Source organism: Bolinopsis microptera, chromosome 11 (genome assembly GCF_026151205.1).
Source record: "Bolinopsis microptera isolate Bmic1 chromosome 11, MBARI_Bmic_1.0, whole genome shotgun sequence".
Classification (NCBI taxonomy): Eukaryota; Metazoa; Ctenophora; class Tentaculata; order Lobata; family Bolinopsidae; genus Bolinopsis; species Bolinopsis microptera.
The window spans coordinates 7,426,947-7,444,897 of record NC_087082.1 but is presented as its reverse complement, the minus strand read 5'-3'; the positions used below and the strand labels follow the sequence as shown (position 1 = coordinate 7,444,897).

General features: G+C 40.6%; 3 protein-coding genes across 3 annotated transcripts in view; 2 read left to right on the top strand and 1 right to left on the bottom strand.

Moving 5' to 3' along the window:
• The window catches only part of LOC134823014 (transcription factor E2F5-like), a 50,451-nt gene extending 34,735 nt beyond the window's left edge, over positions 1-15,716 (top strand). The window contains exons 5-9 of the mRNA XM_063834322.1: positions 9,281-9,439; positions 9,833-9,935; positions 10,479-10,564; positions 13,755-13,878; positions 14,080-15,716. Of these exons, the coding sequence (XP_063690392.1) occupies positions 9,281-9,439; positions 9,833-9,935; positions 10,479-10,564; positions 13,755-13,878; positions 14,080-14,553 (946 nt within the window). The 3' untranslated portion in view covers positions 14,554-15,716. The remainder of the gene's footprint in view (positions 1-9,280; positions 9,440-9,832; positions 9,936-10,478; positions 10,565-13,754; positions 13,879-14,079) is intronic.
• LOC134823015 (aspartate aminotransferase, cytoplasmic-like) overlaps positions 1-17,951 on the top strand; it is a 39,172-nt gene that overhangs the window by 12,090 nt on the left and 9,131 nt on the right. The window contains exons 2-3 of the mRNA XM_063834323.1: positions 16,254-16,348; positions 17,021-17,089. Coding sequence (XP_063690393.1) covers positions 16,259-16,348; positions 17,021-17,089 — 159 coding nt within the window. The 5' untranslated portion in view covers positions 16,254-16,258. The remainder of the gene's footprint in view (positions 1-16,253; positions 16,349-17,020; positions 17,090-17,951) is intronic.
• Positions 10,876-13,075, bottom strand: LOC134822674 (beta-hexosaminidase subunit beta-like). Its single transcript, XM_063833865.1, has 3 exons — positions 12,905-13,075; positions 12,554-12,681; positions 10,876-12,384 (listed from the first exon to the last, which is right to left on the bottom strand). The coding sequence occupies exons 1-3, from the start codon at positions 12,983-12,985 to the stop codon at positions 11,046-11,048; spliced, it is 1,548 nt and encodes a 515-aa protein (XP_063689935.1). The 5' UTR covers positions 12,986-13,075; the 3' UTR covers positions 10,876-11,045.

The window sequence follows — 17,951 nt, the reverse complement described above, 5'->3', positions numbered from 1 at the left end:
CTAAGAGAGGTCTGAGAGAATTGACGTCCTAAGCTATCTAGGGACTACCGGTGGAATATGAATAATCAAAATTCCAACAGGATCTTGTTTAAATCTTCATTGTGGAATCAGCACAATGAAGATAAAAAGATCGTGTTGGACTTTTAATTATTCATTTTCCACCGGTAGTCCCTATAAGCTATCGTTTAAATCATATCGTTCAGCGGCCAGCTTCACAAAGGTCGAGGGTAATGATCCGGAGAGGCGACAGAACACCCAATGACTATTACCGATTAGGTATACCGGTGGAAGATGAACAATTAAAATTCCAACAGGATCTTGTTCTCTTCATTGTGGAATCAGCACAATGAAGATAACAAGATACTGTTGGACTTAAACTTATTCATTTTCCACCGGTAGTCCCTATAAGCTATCGTTTAAATCATATCGTTCAGCGGCCAGCTTCACAAAGGTCGAGAGTAATTCGAAGACGCGACAGAACACCCAATGACTATTATCGATTAGCCATTAATAAAACATAGTCTTGAAGCTGGGCCGGGGAGCCAGGAATATCATACTAAATACGAGAATTATCTGAAATTGCAGTATAAATTTAACACAATCGCGTACATGGTTACCTTAATTATGTCATTCTACAGTACAACCGATCTTAACCGTTAATTATCCGAATTATCATGCATTACCCATTAATAAAACATTGAACCTGGGGTTGTGGGGTAGTGGAGTACGAGGAATATCAAACTAATATAGATACAATTTGAGGATTCTCTAAGCTCAATCTCACCTTCAGCTATTCCGCGCAGCACTCAACAGCCAAGGTATTTAAATGGTATTATAATGCGAGCGTGCTAAATCACTCTACACTCGATCTTTGAGGTTGAAACCAACTTGAATCGATGAATTTTTGAACGCTGATTCCGAATTACCCCATGGCATAGGGTTAAAATGCTCCCGTGGCAAGATATTGGCGGACAACTGTCTCGATCACGTGATATGACCGTATAAGGAAGTTGGTATAGTTTCTCGTTAGGGTTAGGGTTTCAGCATATTTGAAAACATGCATTACATGTAAGAATACGAACAAAATAGAGGAACAGCGCACCATCAATTAGTAATTACTAATAATCGTAGAACATACATTGGTTTTTATAGCAGATATAACCTGATTCTTCCAAAAATATTAATATTTAAGAATCCGATACGAACACCAATCAAATTTGTGCCCCATTTTATATCATATTTATATATATTAAGTCGGGCAAGTGCAAAATCTGCAGATGATTCAGGAAAACAGTACATTTAAAAGCGTTTTCGACAGCAAGACTCCATTTTAAGGGGAAAGTAGCGTTTCTGAAATCCGCGACAACCACCAATCCATCCGTCGTAAAAATGTTGGTTAGGCATTGTCCCACAGTCGGCAGTAATTCTTTGGGTGAATCAGAATGTTGGGCGTCGGCGGTTGTTTTTATTAGTTCTCAGGGAATGGATATTTATTTAGGAGTATTTCTTAGCCCAAAAAATTTAAATAGAATCCAAAATTTCAAAAGCACTTTTGTAAGAAAACGGCAGCACTAGCAGTAAAAGAGTAAACATGTATTGACTATTGATAGCAATAGTTCACTATATGCTATCAATAGTCAATACTTGTTTATATATTGACGCAATATTAACTGTGAACTTTTACCGCAATTTTAATGACGGTATTTATCAAAAACACTAAGACCTTAGAGCTATACGGCACTTCTCCGGAGAGGCGACAGAACGTCCAATGACTATTACCAATTAGCCATTAATAAAACATCGTCTTGAACGTGGACCGGGGAGCCAGGAATATCAAAACTAAATACGAGAATTATCTGAAATGGCACCATCACTTGGTTGCCGTAATTGTCCCATTCTACAGTCTACCCGGCTTCTTGGCGAAATAATGAGCATTACCCATTAATAAAATAATAAAACATCATCTTCAACCTGGGATGGGGTAACAAGAATTTGCTCTAACCATAGTCCTCTCGCACTTCCAGTACCGTAACTGCTCAATTTTACAGTTCCATTCTAAAATTAAAAGTACAACCAATCTTTACCAGAACTCTTGGCAACAGAACGCCCATTACCCAGGCGACAGAACGTCCAATGACTATTACCGATTAGCCATTAATAAAACATCGTCTTGAAGCTGGGCCGGGGTGCCAGGAATATCAAACTAAATACGAGGATTATCTGAAATTGCAGTATAATAACACAATCGCGTACATGGTTACCTTAATTATGCCATTCTACAGTACAACCAATCTTAACCCGGCCTCTTGGCGATAGAACGACCATTATCATTATGCATTATAATGGGTAATGCATCATCATGCATTACCCATTAATAAAACATTGAACCTGGGGTTGTGGGGTAGTGGAGTACGAGGAATATCAAACTAATTATATAGATACAATTTGAGGATTCTCAGAGCTCAATCTCACCTTCAGCTATTCCGCGCAGCACTCAACAGCCAAGGTATTTAAATGGTATTATAATGCGAGCGTGCTAAATCACTCTACACATGATCTTTGAGGTTGAAACCAACTTGAATCGATGAATTTTTGAACGCTGATTCCGAAAGATCCCATGACATATTATTAAAATGCTCCCGTGGCAAGATATTGACGAAAAACTGTCTCGATCACGTGATATGACCGTATAAGGAAGTTGGTATAATTTCTCGTTAGGGTTAGGGTTTCAGCATGATATGCTTTTGTTAAGGATTGGGTTAGGATTACGATTGGGATCAGATTAGAGGGTTAGGGTTTCGAATAGTCGTTCAGGGCCAGCTAGAGAACGGGTTGAAAAAGTCACGTGACAGTCTAGTGTAGAGTGATTAATCATCATCCATTATAATGTACGAAGGTTCCTCAATTAAAGGATGTATAATGTGATACGCGCTGTTCATCAAGGCGACATCTTGGTGACATCAAGGTGACTCAACGGGCGTCTGATAATATTTCCTCAAGACACGCATGCAGCAGCGCTCAGTGTTCACGACTTTTCGGGGATATAATTCCCGGTGAACATTACAAGGGTAAGATGTTGAAATTGTAGGCTCGAGCCACTTAACATTTAGTGAACGATGCAGTTTACTACTAAATACTTCACGTACATTCTCTTTCCTTCTAGAAGCCTAATGATCTGGGTGGTTCGCAGGTCAGAATCCCTTGATTGAGTTCTCAACAAATGTTAGGTAATTAAAACGGCTCAAACTTTATAATATTACGCACAAATTCATTAAATAGATGGCTCAAGTTTATGATGACATAACCAATAAAATCCAGCAAATATTGAGTACCTAACCCACTGTGAACGGTAATGTGTTAACTAAACTTTTCTAAAAATCTAAGTAAGTCCCATATCTCTGATATCCAAAATATTTGTGGAATGTGGAATTATCGAAACAAATTATACGAGTGAATTCTGGGCCACCCTGAGACGTGTACGAAGCAATATAATATGTTATTGACGAGAAGATCATGGCCATCATGGCCAATGTTAGTTTTAGTTTAACTAAATGTCTATTTTATTGATATTTATGATCAGCAATACTGCAACTGATCGATGTCCGTCCCCTCGCCCACTCCCTGTGAATGAGTTAATAAACAAACACGAGCACCCAGAAACGAAGGAAAGGAGCTCGCTCTCCAATGTGATGATAAAATAGCTACTCTACTATACGGCTCCGGTCCTGTGACCCGACATTGGTCGATGTTAACTGCGGCATTATCTAACTCTGAGAACTGTTATCATTGTTCTCCAAAGTGTTAACAATTGAGCTTGGGATTCTCTAGGAAGCCCTAGCGATGTAAATCAGTTAATTGGGACTCGATAAGTTGAGAGTTATACAGGTTACTACCGTCATCGAGGAGCTAAAAATAAAGAAGAGAGAGAGAGAGGGAGAGAGAGAGAGAGAGAGAGGGAGAGAGAGAGAGAGAGAGAGAGAGAGAGAGAGAGAGGAGAGAGAGAGAGAGAGAGAGAGAGAGAGAGAGAGAGAGAGAGAGAGAGAGAGAGAGAGAGAGAGAGAGAGAGAGAGAGAGAGAGAGAGAGAGAGAGAGAGAGAGAGAGAGAGAGAGAGAGAGGAGAGGAGAGAGAGAGGAGAGAGAGAGAGAGGAGAGAGAGAGAGAGAGAGGAGAGAGAGAGAGAGAGAGAGAGCGAGGGAGGGAGGGAGGGAGGGAGGGAGGGAGGGAGGGAGGGAGGGAGGGAGGGAGGGAGGGAGGGAGGGAGGGAGGGAGGGAGGGAGGGAGGGAGGGAGGGAGGGAGGGAGGGAGGGAGGGAGGGAGGGAGGGAGGGAGGGAGGGAGGGAGGGAGGGAGGGAGGGAGGGAGAGAGAGAGAGAGAGAGAGAGAGAGAGAGAGAGAGAGAGAGAGAGAGAGAGAGAGAGAGAGAGAGAGAGAGAGAGAGAGAGAGAGAGAGAGAGAGAGAGATGTAACATTCCTCCTGTAATGTTACATTGCTGGATCGGAAAATAAATATTGTACGGTTTAAAAGGTACGTGACATGTCCACGTTTTTGCTCCTGAAAATAACCCATGTTTTCTTTGGAGTTGGGGGTGATGTTTAATATAAACCTAGATATATATAATATCTAGGTTAGGAATACTACAATCTGTTATTCCTGCTTTGAAAATAATAGTCTTTTTGATGCAATTAAACAGATTCAAACCACCCAGCGGAGACATACACCAAAACCGTTTTTGATTTGGTCGGGGATATAGCTTCATATTCGGAAAATATACTAGATTTAAGGCAATATGTTTTGGCACTTCACAAATTTTTTATAAAAGTACGCATCTTCGGAAGAATTCGCTTTTTGTTTTCAAGACGTTCTTTCCAATTGGGTTAATTCTGTAATATTACTGTAATACCCAATTTTGAACCATTTTTAGGGTAGATTTTAATGTTACCGAACCTCCACGATCATTTTTACGAGAAGCTCTCCAACAAGAGATGACTTAGTTACAAGCCGATTAAAGCTGTGTGAAGAATAATTTAAATTTGTTGCCCGACAAAATTGTAAATCAAAATGCTACTAATCATACAGTTCTTGAGATATCGTTTCACAAATTCTTGTGATTGTAGCTGAAAGTAGTAGACAAATTTTTGCAGCCGGATTTTTGAGAATTGTATTTTTAATGTGTGAAAGAAGGGCCAAAAATAGCCGATTTACGGCTTGAAATACCTGTAACTTCTTAAGTACATTTATTTTTAAATAATTTATAAAATTTGAAGAAACATTATCTTATCAATTTTGGAGCATTTATTTTCTAGTATATACAAGCAGCGACTTCACGCTGCGTCACAAGGAGTAATATGTTACATGAGGTCGAAATGTACGATATCTAAAGTAAAATAGTGTGACTGACTAATAACATCAGAGTACACGTCTACGCTCCCAAGACATGCTTTGAATGCATCGAGGTGTAATAAATGAATCTTATAATTATTCCCTGTCATATAGATTGAGATTATTTAGTATGTGAACGATCCCCCACCCCCTCATCCCATACCCTGACCAGCTTTTGAACTGTATAAACCAACATTGTACAAGGTACAGGTATAGTAGAAAAATACATAGTCGATTAGATTTAGTGCGTACAGATAATTGTTCTGTACTCTTGCTTCTGTTTTGTACAGTAATACCCCGATTTACCGCTGCCATTTCCTTCCTTCAAATTTGGAATAAGCCTGTAAATGTAAACGATAAAAACCCTGATTTACCGCGCCTTTTACCTTTCCCCCAAACTCCACGGGTTTTACATACCTTACGAGACATATTTAAAAGGTACGAAAGTCGGTGATTTTTCGAAAAAACACCATAGTTTCGGACTACCAAAATTTAGGTCACCGTCATTATTTTCCCCAAATCATTTTTCACGTATTTTCTTACTTACATACTATCAATATAAGTTATAAATATGATTCATGACGGTTGGACACGTTCCATTAGAAGTCAGCAAGCTCTGCTACTATTTCATTTGCCACGGCGGTGAAATTTCGGGATCGGTGGAGGATAACAAACACCGGCGGTCTCCCATTCCGTCTGGAGGATTGGAAGTCAAGTTAAAACTAACTTTCAAAGGCGCCGGAGAAACTGTTTATAAGATGAAACAGCTTGTTAGAGGTGCCTACACTGGGACTACACTGGAGAGAAAAGTCCCTGAACCAGAAGATTAAGAAGAAATTGACTTGTAATTTTTCAAATTTCATATTATATTTTATATAATATTTTATATAATAATAATATAATACATACATATTTCATTACACTGGAGCTTACTTAGTGTAATTTCCTCCAGTCTGCGCCGCGTACGTTTATATAGGCGCGCGGCGCAGACTGGAGGAAATTACACTGTGTAAGCTCGATCCAGTGTAATGTATTATGTATGTACTACGGCTTTATTGATTTTCTCAAATATTGGGTTTTATTTTTGTAAAATAAAGAAATGAAAAAAATCCCCAAATATCATAATTTAATTTGGGGTACGAAATGCGGTGGTTTTCGGCAAAAAATCCCATATTTTCGTTCCCAAATCATTTAGGTCACCAGAATTATGTCGAATATAGATATGTCTCGTAAGGTAGTCTGTGCGAGCGTAAGACCACAGGGAGGGGTGCTCTGTTTCTGAAGTTGTTACGGATGTAGCGCACAGATTAGCACACGTGCTATAAAACCAGCGTCCAGCATCTATGGTGTGTTAATGTTTCTTTTGTTTTTATTTCTTTTGAACTCATCAGCTGTGTTTTATACAATCTCATTTGAAGGTTACAACTGCCAAAAGTTGGCCCCCACCCATCATAATAATATCTACATAGGGCTGTGCAATTTCCGTTGTCCTTAAAAAACAGCATTTCCATAGCATGAAATGAGCTATAGAAACAAAGTCTTCTAGTACACTGAACCTTACCTTGCTCTACTATTCTATAACGGGTATTTTGTTTGTTGTGTGTGGAGTGTGGACGAGGTTCTGCCGTGAGGAAAATAAAATTACTTCGCAGAGTTCACTTGACATCTTCACAGGTCTGGTTAGCCTACTTCCCTCCTCCTATATCAGACAACTCCTCTCGGAATGTGTAGGATCTTCGTCTCAAGCTTCAACAACTTGGATCAGATTCGTGGCACAATTCCAGCAAGATGTTGGATATAGTTGGAGTGGAAGCGTGTCCCAAGCACGACCCCGTGGAGGTCTGACCTGGTTCTTGACATGCTCGGTTGCCAGGAGAATGTCCTCAGTTGTCATAGCAACGTGACCACGACACAGAGTGTTATGATGACGTCACCATGACAACTGAAATACACTCCCCTGGAACAGAGCACTCCGAGAACACGTGCTCTGGTGCCCCTGGCCGGCCCCTCCCGACCGCTAGCTGCCTTTTTGTAGCAGAGAGCGCGGCTGATACCGGGAGGGGAGGCCAAAGAGCAGGGTTCTAACTAGAACCAGCTGTACTCGGACAGCCGGCCTAGTTAGAGCCCAATCGGAAACAGAAAGCGACACATAACACGCGACATCCAGCAGACAGGTCTACTGGACTAGCCGTGCCGCTCAATGCTTAAACGAAGAAGTCAAGTAAGCTTGCGAAGTATTTTATTTTGTCCCACGACAGGACCTCATGCCATCCAAACACCATGTCGGGGGGCCGAGGCTCGTTGCTACTTTACGTGGAGAAAGTATAAAACACAGCAACGAATAAGCTGGTCTCACACACCGAGCAAGTTATAAGCCCTGTGTCACGTGACTAACGCGTCGTGTCACGTGCGCGAGCAGGATGAGTCACGTGCTGTCCACATGCTACTTGTTGCTACCCGGATAAACACCACGTGGGCGCTGGCTGGGCGCTGATTAGTTGTTGCCAGTGCCATCGGTTGATCAACATTGTGCAGGCCTGCCGTGCGCCTCCACAGGGCCCTCATTTAAGTGGTCTACCTAGTGCGATTGGACGCAAATATGCAGAGCTGGTTTTCTTTTATTAGTCACTTTACTAAAGGCAGACCATTACGCCTCTTCCACGGATCATCTGGTGACCTCACCGACTAATGTTATTATTTCAGCGATGAGGCTATCATATTCCCGGCTTGCAATGAAAACAAATGAGGTCATTCTAGAACCTGGCTCAGTGCTTTTTATCGACAGTATTCTTATCTGCTGTAGAATTAATACACTACTGCAAGAATTACACTTTTCTGCAAGAAATACACTTTTACACAAGTGCTTAGCTATAGTGTTTTCTAATACGAACCTATTATATAGTGGGTGCAGTGTGCACGGTAAAAACTGGGGTGTAAGGAGTTTAGGGACTAGGGATGAAAACTGCGTACATTTTCAAATTTGAATTGTTGCTCCCATGACAACGACGGTATCACCTTCACAAGTGTATAGCTCATTATCCCTTGTAGGTGAGACTCACGTGTGGAATAACTACTCTCACATTTGGGAAACACATCCACGTACTGTGACTAACAAACCACTTTAATTGTTGTATAATAGATCCCTGGAGGATAGTAGATACCTCCATGTAGCAGTTGTGTATTATACTCTACCAGTTACTATGGAGATAGTGGATACCTCCATGTAGCAGTTGTGTATTATACTCTACCAGTTACTATGGAGGATAGTAGATACCTCCATGTAGCAGTTGTGTATTATACTCTACCAGTTACTATGGAGGATAGTGGATACCTCCATGTAGCAGTTGTGTATTATACTCTACCAGTTACTATGGAGATAGTGGATACCTCCATGTAGCAGTTGTGTATTATACTCTACCAGTTACTATGGAGATAGTGGATACCTCCATGTAGCAGTTGTGTATTATACTCTACCAGTTACTATGGAGATAGTAGATACCTCCATGTAGCAGTTGTGTATTATACTCTACCAGTTACTATGGAGATAGTGGATACCTCCATGTAGCAGTTGTGTATTATACTCTACCAGTTACTATGGAGATATGAGCTGTAGGAGTGTGATGACTCTGGGAGAATATTTTGGGATTAGAACTAAATATTACATTGAATACAAGTCCTCTGTAATTTGTACCTTGTATTGTGTCTGACAGTTGTTCAAAAGTCTGTCTGTTCTATCACACTAATTCTCAGTGCTACATTGCACTGCGCTATGTTCCGTGTACTAACTAATTATCAGTAATTATCAGTTAATCACCCTACTTAAATCCCACAACTTGTGTTCTCCACTTGAGACCTACTACCTGAGACCTCTAACTTGAGACCTAATAACTTACTGTTTCAGGTTCTGTCAGCTACTGGCTAGTTCTCGAGACAGCTCGCTAGATCTCAACTACGCGTGCTCCAAGCTAGGTGTAGCTAAACGGCGCATATACGACATTACGAATGTGCTGGAGGGAGTGGGCCTGATTGAGAAAACTACTAAAAATCTTATTAAATGGAGGTAGGTTTATGCGAGGGGTTTTTTTTTCAGGTTGTATTTATTTAATTTCTCCATTCGAGCAATTTATATTTTCCCGACATTTTAAGAAAACATGTTTTAAAATTGAAACAGTGATGGAAACAACTAGTTCTCTGGCTCTACATAATGCTTCTGAACATTAATTGTTTAGCTGCAAGACTACGTAAGATGTGAGACGAACTTTGGTCTGGCATTTTAAAATACCTGTCACGTGCTTAGATAACAAGCTTATCATAGATAACAAGCTTATCACGTGATCTTGTAGAAGTGCAGGACAGACTGCCAACTAGCTTGCTAACCAAGGGAGTGTTTTTAAATTGTCTCTTTGTTATGACAAGTACTGTGTATTTACTTTACCTTCACTTTCACTTTCAGGGAGAACACAGAGCAAGATACGGACCCTGACAGTATAGCTGAGAAAGAGAAACAGAAGAAAGTAACCCTCCTCCAATCCGAAATATACTCCTTACAATTGCAGGTAGCTATACTGTTGTTATACCAGACTAACGTAGCAGAGACTGACTACAGTGATTCATCATTTTACACTGTACAATATACAATATACATATTATATCATAGCGTAAAGTGTATTGTATAGTGTATACACTATTATACATGATGCGTAAATCAAATACGTCCTGCACATACTGAACTTGAAGAGGATCCAATTGAGAGCTTCTAATTTGATAATTGCACTACTGTTATAGATTATAGAACTTTGTGGAATCTTGTTTAATCTTCTGAATGGCTACCACCTGTTCTCCTAACTTGTATTTATAGTTATATAAATAATTCATTTCATTCTAGTCTTTTCTATTCATTCCAATCTTTTCTACTCTAACGTGTACATTTTTTTCAATTCTCGTAGCAATTTTCTGTAATCATAATGTAATAATGCAATAATCAGATACTCATGTTATATACACATGTATACTATACATGTGTATAAATATTCGCACTATAAACAAAGTACTATAAACACCCAGTAAAAAGTTAGAGCTTATACAGTACGTATTTTCAGGAGCAGCATTTAGACAAGCAAATAATAGGAGCCCTAGTTCAGGAGCTGAATCTCATAGCATCAGACAACTGCAAGGAGAACCACCCGTAAGTTTCAGTATTGTAGGGGGGGGGGGGGCAGCATTTTAGTTGTTTTATATCTTTTTTAGAACATGCTTGTCAATTTGCTTGATTTGGTAGACGGATCTGATTCAAGATCGGATGCTGCAAGGTGTGCAAGTTCAAGGTCTCTTTTAGAATAATTCCTTATTTAAAAGGCTGCTTCAGTAAAGTAAACATTAACACAATTAATAGTAGTGAAAGAAAGATTGAATTATAAAAGTACAGTTTATGATGGGAAGACGGACAGTGTTTTGTTGTGGAACTTTGTAAGTAAGCTCCTTTTGAGTCACTACACATTTTTCAGTGAAAAGTCATAGTTTTATAACAAACACAATCAATAATGATAACTATTGAAATTACATGTGGAATGTGGATTTACATATATCTCAGAACTCCATATTACCTTATATGGGTATCACGTGGTACTCCTAACAGTGATACCTTTTATGGACATTACGTGGTACTCCTACCAGTGATCATACCCACTAAACTCAACAGGACAGTAACTCCTCAATATAATCGTCTCAGCAGGTATATCTCTAGCGCACATCCCACACCTATGCTTATCCAGTCTAAACTCCATATCTGCAACATTGGTCCTCTTCTCACTGCTCCAGAGCCTCTCTGCTACAGCTGATGCTCGAGGGAATGTCCTGGAGAGAATATTAGTGGCATCCACATACTCTCCCCACATACACGCCTCCCCTCCAATCACCAGATTCAGCTCCTCTGCAGTGGCTCCGGGGATTTTGAGAGGTTCTACTTGGTAGTATGTCTTCCAGTCCCGACTAAAGGAGATGTAGTTGAGGTACCAGGGGCTGGAGAGGATGGTTTTGTAGCCTGCTTTGATAACTTTACCCATAGTCGCCTGCCACTTATCCTTCCAGACGTGGATTATAGTGTCGGGCTGTATCTGTAGGTTGTTATTGAATATCTCCTCCCAGACCACGTAGCTGGTGTTTAAGTGGTGGACTATATCCAGCAATCTCTCCTCGTAGTAGCTCTCCAGGTCGTTAAAGTTCTGGATCCCCTGCTTCTTCATCCACGCTACCAGCTCCTGGTTAGCAGCCCAACAATTGAACGGTACTTCGTCTCCTCCGAGATGTATAAAACCACTAGGGAACAGTGAGGTGACCTCCGCAAGCAGTTTCTGTAGGACCTGGTAGTTGGCCTCCACAGATGGGTTGATGGGTCCGTAGTCTCCACCAAACGTGCCCACACCCGGACAATGAGTCAGGAAGTTCTCCAGTCCTTTACCCCAGGATAAGGTGTGTCCGGGGGTATCAAACTCAGGGACCACCACAATACCGTGATCCTCCGCATAACTTATCACCTGCAGAATATCAGAGATTCTGTACACGTGGTTCATGTCATACGCTCCCTTCTCAGCCAGGGAAGGGAAGGTGGGACTATAGTAGGGGAAGGAGGGATCGTCAACTATGTGCCAGTGGAGCACGTTAAACTTGGACATGGCTAGACCTGTTATCACCTTCTCAATTGTATCTACTGGCAGAAAATGACGAGATGTGTCTATTAGGAACCCTCGGTAAGTGAACCTGGGATAGTCCTTAATCTTAACAGAAGGGAAGGTGCCGTCAGTGATGTTGTAGAGCTGGTAGAACGTTTCCAGGCCCCGCACCACTCCGAACCTTGTCTTGGCTGCTAGTTTCACCACTGGAGACAGAGGGTTGATGTTGAGGGTGTAACTCTCGTCTACTCCTATCTTTAGTTGAGCTGTGGGGTCCGCCACTGTAACGCTTACCTCTGTGACATAACCGTCCGGGGAGGCTGGACCACGTTCAAACCTGCAAGTTACCCTGGTTAGTGGTTACCATGGTTACCCTAGTTACCCTAGTTACCCTGGTTAGTGGATACCCTAGTTACCCTCGTTACCCTAGTTACCCTGGTTAGTGGTTACCCTAGTTACCCTAGTTACCCAAGCTCTCTAAAATGTCCAGTTTGTGAAATGCTAACCTCTCAAAGTACCGCTCGTATCTAGAGATGGTCGAGGAGATAACCTTGTCTTCTCGTAGCTTATCTGTAGTTATCTTAAACTCCTCCACATGAAGACTTCTCCTTACCGTGGAGATCATCTCCGCTTCCTGCGAAGGAATTGCTAATTAATTACTAATTAATTCAATTAGGAGGTCAGACAACTCGACTCGTCCTGCTTGGATGATCAACAAACTAGCTCTTGACTCAGCCTGCTGACATCATTTCACATTTGTATCAACTATCGTTTTAAAAACTTTTTCTACTGGCAGAAACAACAATAGATGAACGTGATGTTAAACATGTAAAATTTGTTAAATGATCACTACTCACTTGAGGGAAGGGGACAACCGGTAGAATATTAAAATTAGCCTCTCCGACCGTTAGTAACAAACTTAACAACAGAAACATCATGCTGGCTGCAGGCTGTCACAATTGTGTTCAAAATACAACAAGCTTGGTTCAATGTAGATTGTCAACGCTACGTGACCTCACACGGCAGATAATATTGGTATACTTGATAACAGAGTATAAGGTGACAAGTAAAAAGTAAAGCTTATTTACTTAGTCATTAAAATTAACCGCATATAACCTCATAGAAACTCAAAACAGTACATAATATTACGTGATAGTAAACCTTTACTATTATGAGTATACATATTATAATATAATACACAAGATTAAAGAATAATGAAATTGTTCTTATTATTGTTCTTATTACCTGCTATGCACGAAGATCTGATAACCGTACAGAACACGCGAAACATAATACCCCCGTTCCTTATTCCCAATATATTCCTTGTTTGCCATCTCTACATAACACATGCTGCCATCTCTGCATAATACCATCGTTATTGTGGGGAGTGGGAAAATTAACCCTGTGCTTCTCGTTCGTTTATCAGTTGGTGTCTACTGATCATTTGCCAAACTAATAAGTGCTTTCAGTTTATATTTTGTATATTTTACCGTTTCCAGGATTATTGGTGTCCTAGCTTGGTTTAGTTTCTGGAGTATGTCTCTAGTAACTAGTTACTATATGTAGTTACTACTAAGTACTACTACTATAGCTACTAGGTCACTTTGTGACGTTGCTTGAAATCGTTAACCATGTGGCCTGGGGTCGTGTGCAACCCCAATATTAACCCCGGTTATAACCCAAATATTAAGAAGGAACATCCCACAGGAAAACATACGTGGTTAACGATGACTTGGAGGGTATAGAAGAGTTCTGGGGTCAGATTCTCGTGGCGGTTCCTGCTCCCAGTCAGGCTAAGTTAGAGTTCCTAGATCCTGAGGGAACCGACTCGGTAAGCTTATTTTATAGCTTATTATTATTACTATACATTTATCATAAATATACTATTATTACGGCATTTCTCAATTATGTTATCTTAGTGCACAATATGTGCTGTGTATGTAACATACTTACTACTAAGTATATACTTAGTGTATACTTAGTGTACTGTGTATATGAGGTGGTGTTCACTAATATTCACTGTATTTTCCAGGAGATCAGGATAAAAGTGAGTAGCGAGGGTATACCATTTGACGTGTTCCCAGTGTTCCCCAAAGACCCAGAAGAGGCGGACACCACCATCAAGACAGAGCCCCCGTCAGAACCTCCCGACACAGCGGGCCCCTCCTCTTCCTTTACCTCCTCCTTCCCCGCCCCTTCTCTCCAATCAGCCGCTCCTTCTCACTCCTCTCTCTTCTCCTCCCCCCAAAAGAAATCCCTCTCCATGACCCCCAAGAAAACCCCCCTGAAAACCCCCGTCAAACTAGCTCGTCAGTCTCTAGATTTCCCCTCCCCAACTTGTGCTCTAAAGTCCCCCTTTGGGTCGCCCTACAGGTCCTCACCCTACAAGTCTCCCTTCAAGAGGAAACTGTCTTTTGGGCTGCCAGCCAGTCCGGACCTCAACCTGGACTTTCTGTGCGGACTTGACGATACGGAGGGGATAGCTGAGCTGTTTGACATGTGGTGATCAGTCACGTGACCAGTTATCTTCCAGAGAGAAGTTGAAGAGAGTTAAAGAAGGTACCTGTACACCTGTGTACTTCAACATTTATCGCAAATTTCCTTGTATAAAAAGTTTTATGTTCTGCTGTTTACGTTTGAAATGACTATAATATGATATGAATCTTGATTTCCTCCGTTTAAAACGCATTACTTTATGTAAATACTAGTAGTGAATCTTGACTACAAGCTGCATCGAGTAATTTAAACGATGAGATTACATTTCAATGTAATTATTTTAGAATGTAGCCCTCTTGTTCAACTTTTACGGGGTTTTGAATTTCGCTGACTTTTTAGTGTTTTACATAGACCGTTACCATGGTTACAGTTACCATGGTTACAGTTTCCATGGTTACAGTTACCATTGTTACAGTTACCATGGTTACAGTTACCATGGTTACAGTTACCATGGTTACATTTACCATGATTACAGTTACCATGGTTACAGTTGTTTTTACTTATGTTTAGCTGTTAATCGTAATGCAGAATAATATGTAGTTAGTGCTCATTTAGCACTTACTAGCACTAATTAGTGCTAGTAAGTCCTCATTATTCAGTAGTTTTAGTAAAGTATTAATGGTTAACATTAACGTTGGATAGGTTTATATTAGATGGTTTACCGATGTTCGTATGAAGTGAAGAGCTCACATGGGGTACTGGAAATGACAGGAGCTCATCTGTAATTCTGAAACAAAGTGCTTTGAGTGCTATTGTAAGACATCTGTTCATCAAACCAATTTAATCGACAATGTTTTAGAAATTTGCTCAACTACAAGCGATGCTGCGAATTAGATAGTAGTTTGTCGAATTACGTTTAATTAAATGTTCCGTCACTGTCAAGATGATGCAAAAGTCAATGTTTTACTTAAGTTATTTAAGAGCAGCAGGAATGTGTTAGTACATGAAATCTAAACGTCCTTATCTCCTTATTTCATATGAGTCACATGTTGATATCGCACAGTGCGCGCCACGTGATTTGCACGTGCATAACACATGATACCGGAGCACACGCTGGTATCGGGTAAAGGGAGACTGTTCTTAAAGTTTGCCTCAAATCAAAATGGGGGTTTTATATCTTATCATTCTTAAATCTGTAATTATTACTTGTATCTTTTATTTGTCTGAAATCTACTGTTCTTTGTTTTATTTGATCTAGAATGTTTGAGAAACTTGGGAGTTTAATTTCACGGTCACTTCCTAAAAGCAATCTGTTAGACCGAGCTGGTTACACTATGCTGTAATCATATATCTGCCTACAGTGCGACTTTAAGTGCAATCGACTGTCCGATCCTTTTTTCCTCCCTGTTATGTCTAATATAACCCATAACCCTCCACTAATTATGGTCACCAATATAACCCATAACCCCCCACTAATTATGACTAATATAACCCATAACCCCCCACTAATTATGACTAATATAACCCACAACCCCCACTAATTATGACCAATATAACCCATAACCCTCCACTAATTATGACTAATATAACCCATAACCCCCCACTAATTATGACTAATATAACCCATAACCCCCCACTAATTATGACTAATATAACCCATAACCCCCACTAATTATGACCAATATAACCCATAACCCTCCACTAATTATGACTAATATAACCCATAACCCCCCACTAATTATGACTAATATAACCCATAACCCCCCATTAGGAAGATGTCCGCCTTCTCAGAGGTAAACTATGTTGACCTTCCTGCTGTATTTGCCCTCTCTGCTAGACATGACGCTGATCCTCATCCTGAAAAGGTGAGCATTGCTACCTCACTTATACTACTTCACTATCTCACATCCTTATCTATTCATTTTTTAATCTTCGAAGACCATTTAAAAATTGAAGTGTCTATGTACACTGTACAGGGGCCGGGCTAGTCATTGGTTAGGGGGCCATCTACTTGGGACGTCCTGCAAATAGGGATGGGGGTGGCTTTGGAATTTCGGAAAAATCCGGACAGGGAGAGGGGGGTGGGGGCGGTTTCTGAAAATCCGGACGTCCGGAAATTTTGGAAGAATTAACGAAAAAGTCCCATTTATTTCAACTCTTTGACACTAATTGCTCTGTTAGTTTAGATCCCTGTATTTTGAACGAGTACTTAAATGTACTTAAATGTAACTGTGCTAAACTTGTTCGACACTAAATGTATTATTGTCTATTTTAAGTAACTATTTACACATTTTATTAACAATGAATTTGAGTTGGTTTTATTTGTACTCTTAAATGTAGCTGAAAATCCGGACGTCCGGGGGAAGGGGTGGTTTTGAAAATTCGGACACCGTACCCAGACAGGGGGAGGTGGCGGTCTGAAAATCTGCGATTTTGGCGGATGTCCTAAGTAGATGGCCCCTAGGCCTAGGTGTATTATTCATGATTCAATATTTTGAGATGTAACCTGTAAGCACCTGAATAAAAATCTGTTACAGGTGAAGCTGACTGTAGGAGCATACCGTAATGAAGCTGGGAAACCTTGGGTCCTTCCTGTTGTTAAAAAGGTAAGAAGTGCTACTTTAGTGGCAATAAATACTATCTTTGGGGAAGGGGCAGTTTTTATTTCTTTAGCTATTTATTTCCAAACCGTATGTACTATAGTTAGGGGGAGCCGGGGGAGGACAATATAAGTATAACATAACACCTCGCTCAACTCCAAGATTTGTTCAAATCAAAATAAAGTTATTATATCACAAAAACAAAATTATTTAAATTTCTTGGGTACAAATTTGAATTATCAGATATATCAGATAATTTTCTAAAAATAAATTACTTTTTTACTTACAGCATGAAAACTTATCTTTAAATAAATCTGCTGTTAGAAATTTATTTACTTACTAGCTTATCATTCCGACAAGCTCAGGGTTATGTATTTTGTCAGGTGTTGCGGTTCTTTTGCGATAGTCAAAACGCGACAACTAGCGCTGGATGGCGACAACTAGCGCTATCCAGCGCTAGTTGTCGCCATCCAGCGCTAGTTGTCGCTATCCAGCGCTGGATAACGCTGGCCAGCGCAAAATATATATGTTCGATAATTGTCGCTATCCAGCGCAAGTTGTCGCCATCCAGCGCCAGGGACAAAAGGATTTCGCGATTATTTTGGCCAAAATTCGCGATACCGCGATTTTTAACAGACTATACATTAAACTACAATTTGTCGCAAATAATGGGAAAAATCGCGATTCCGTACATGCCGCGATTTCCTTTTGTCCCTGTCCAGCGCTAGTTGTCGCCATCCAGCGCTAGTTGTCGCTATCCAGCGCTAGTTGTCGCTGGCTATGCGACACTGTCGCACGCGATAGTTTGCGATGGCGCAACTGGCCATCGCAAAAACAGTTCGATAACTAGCGCTGGATAGCGACAACT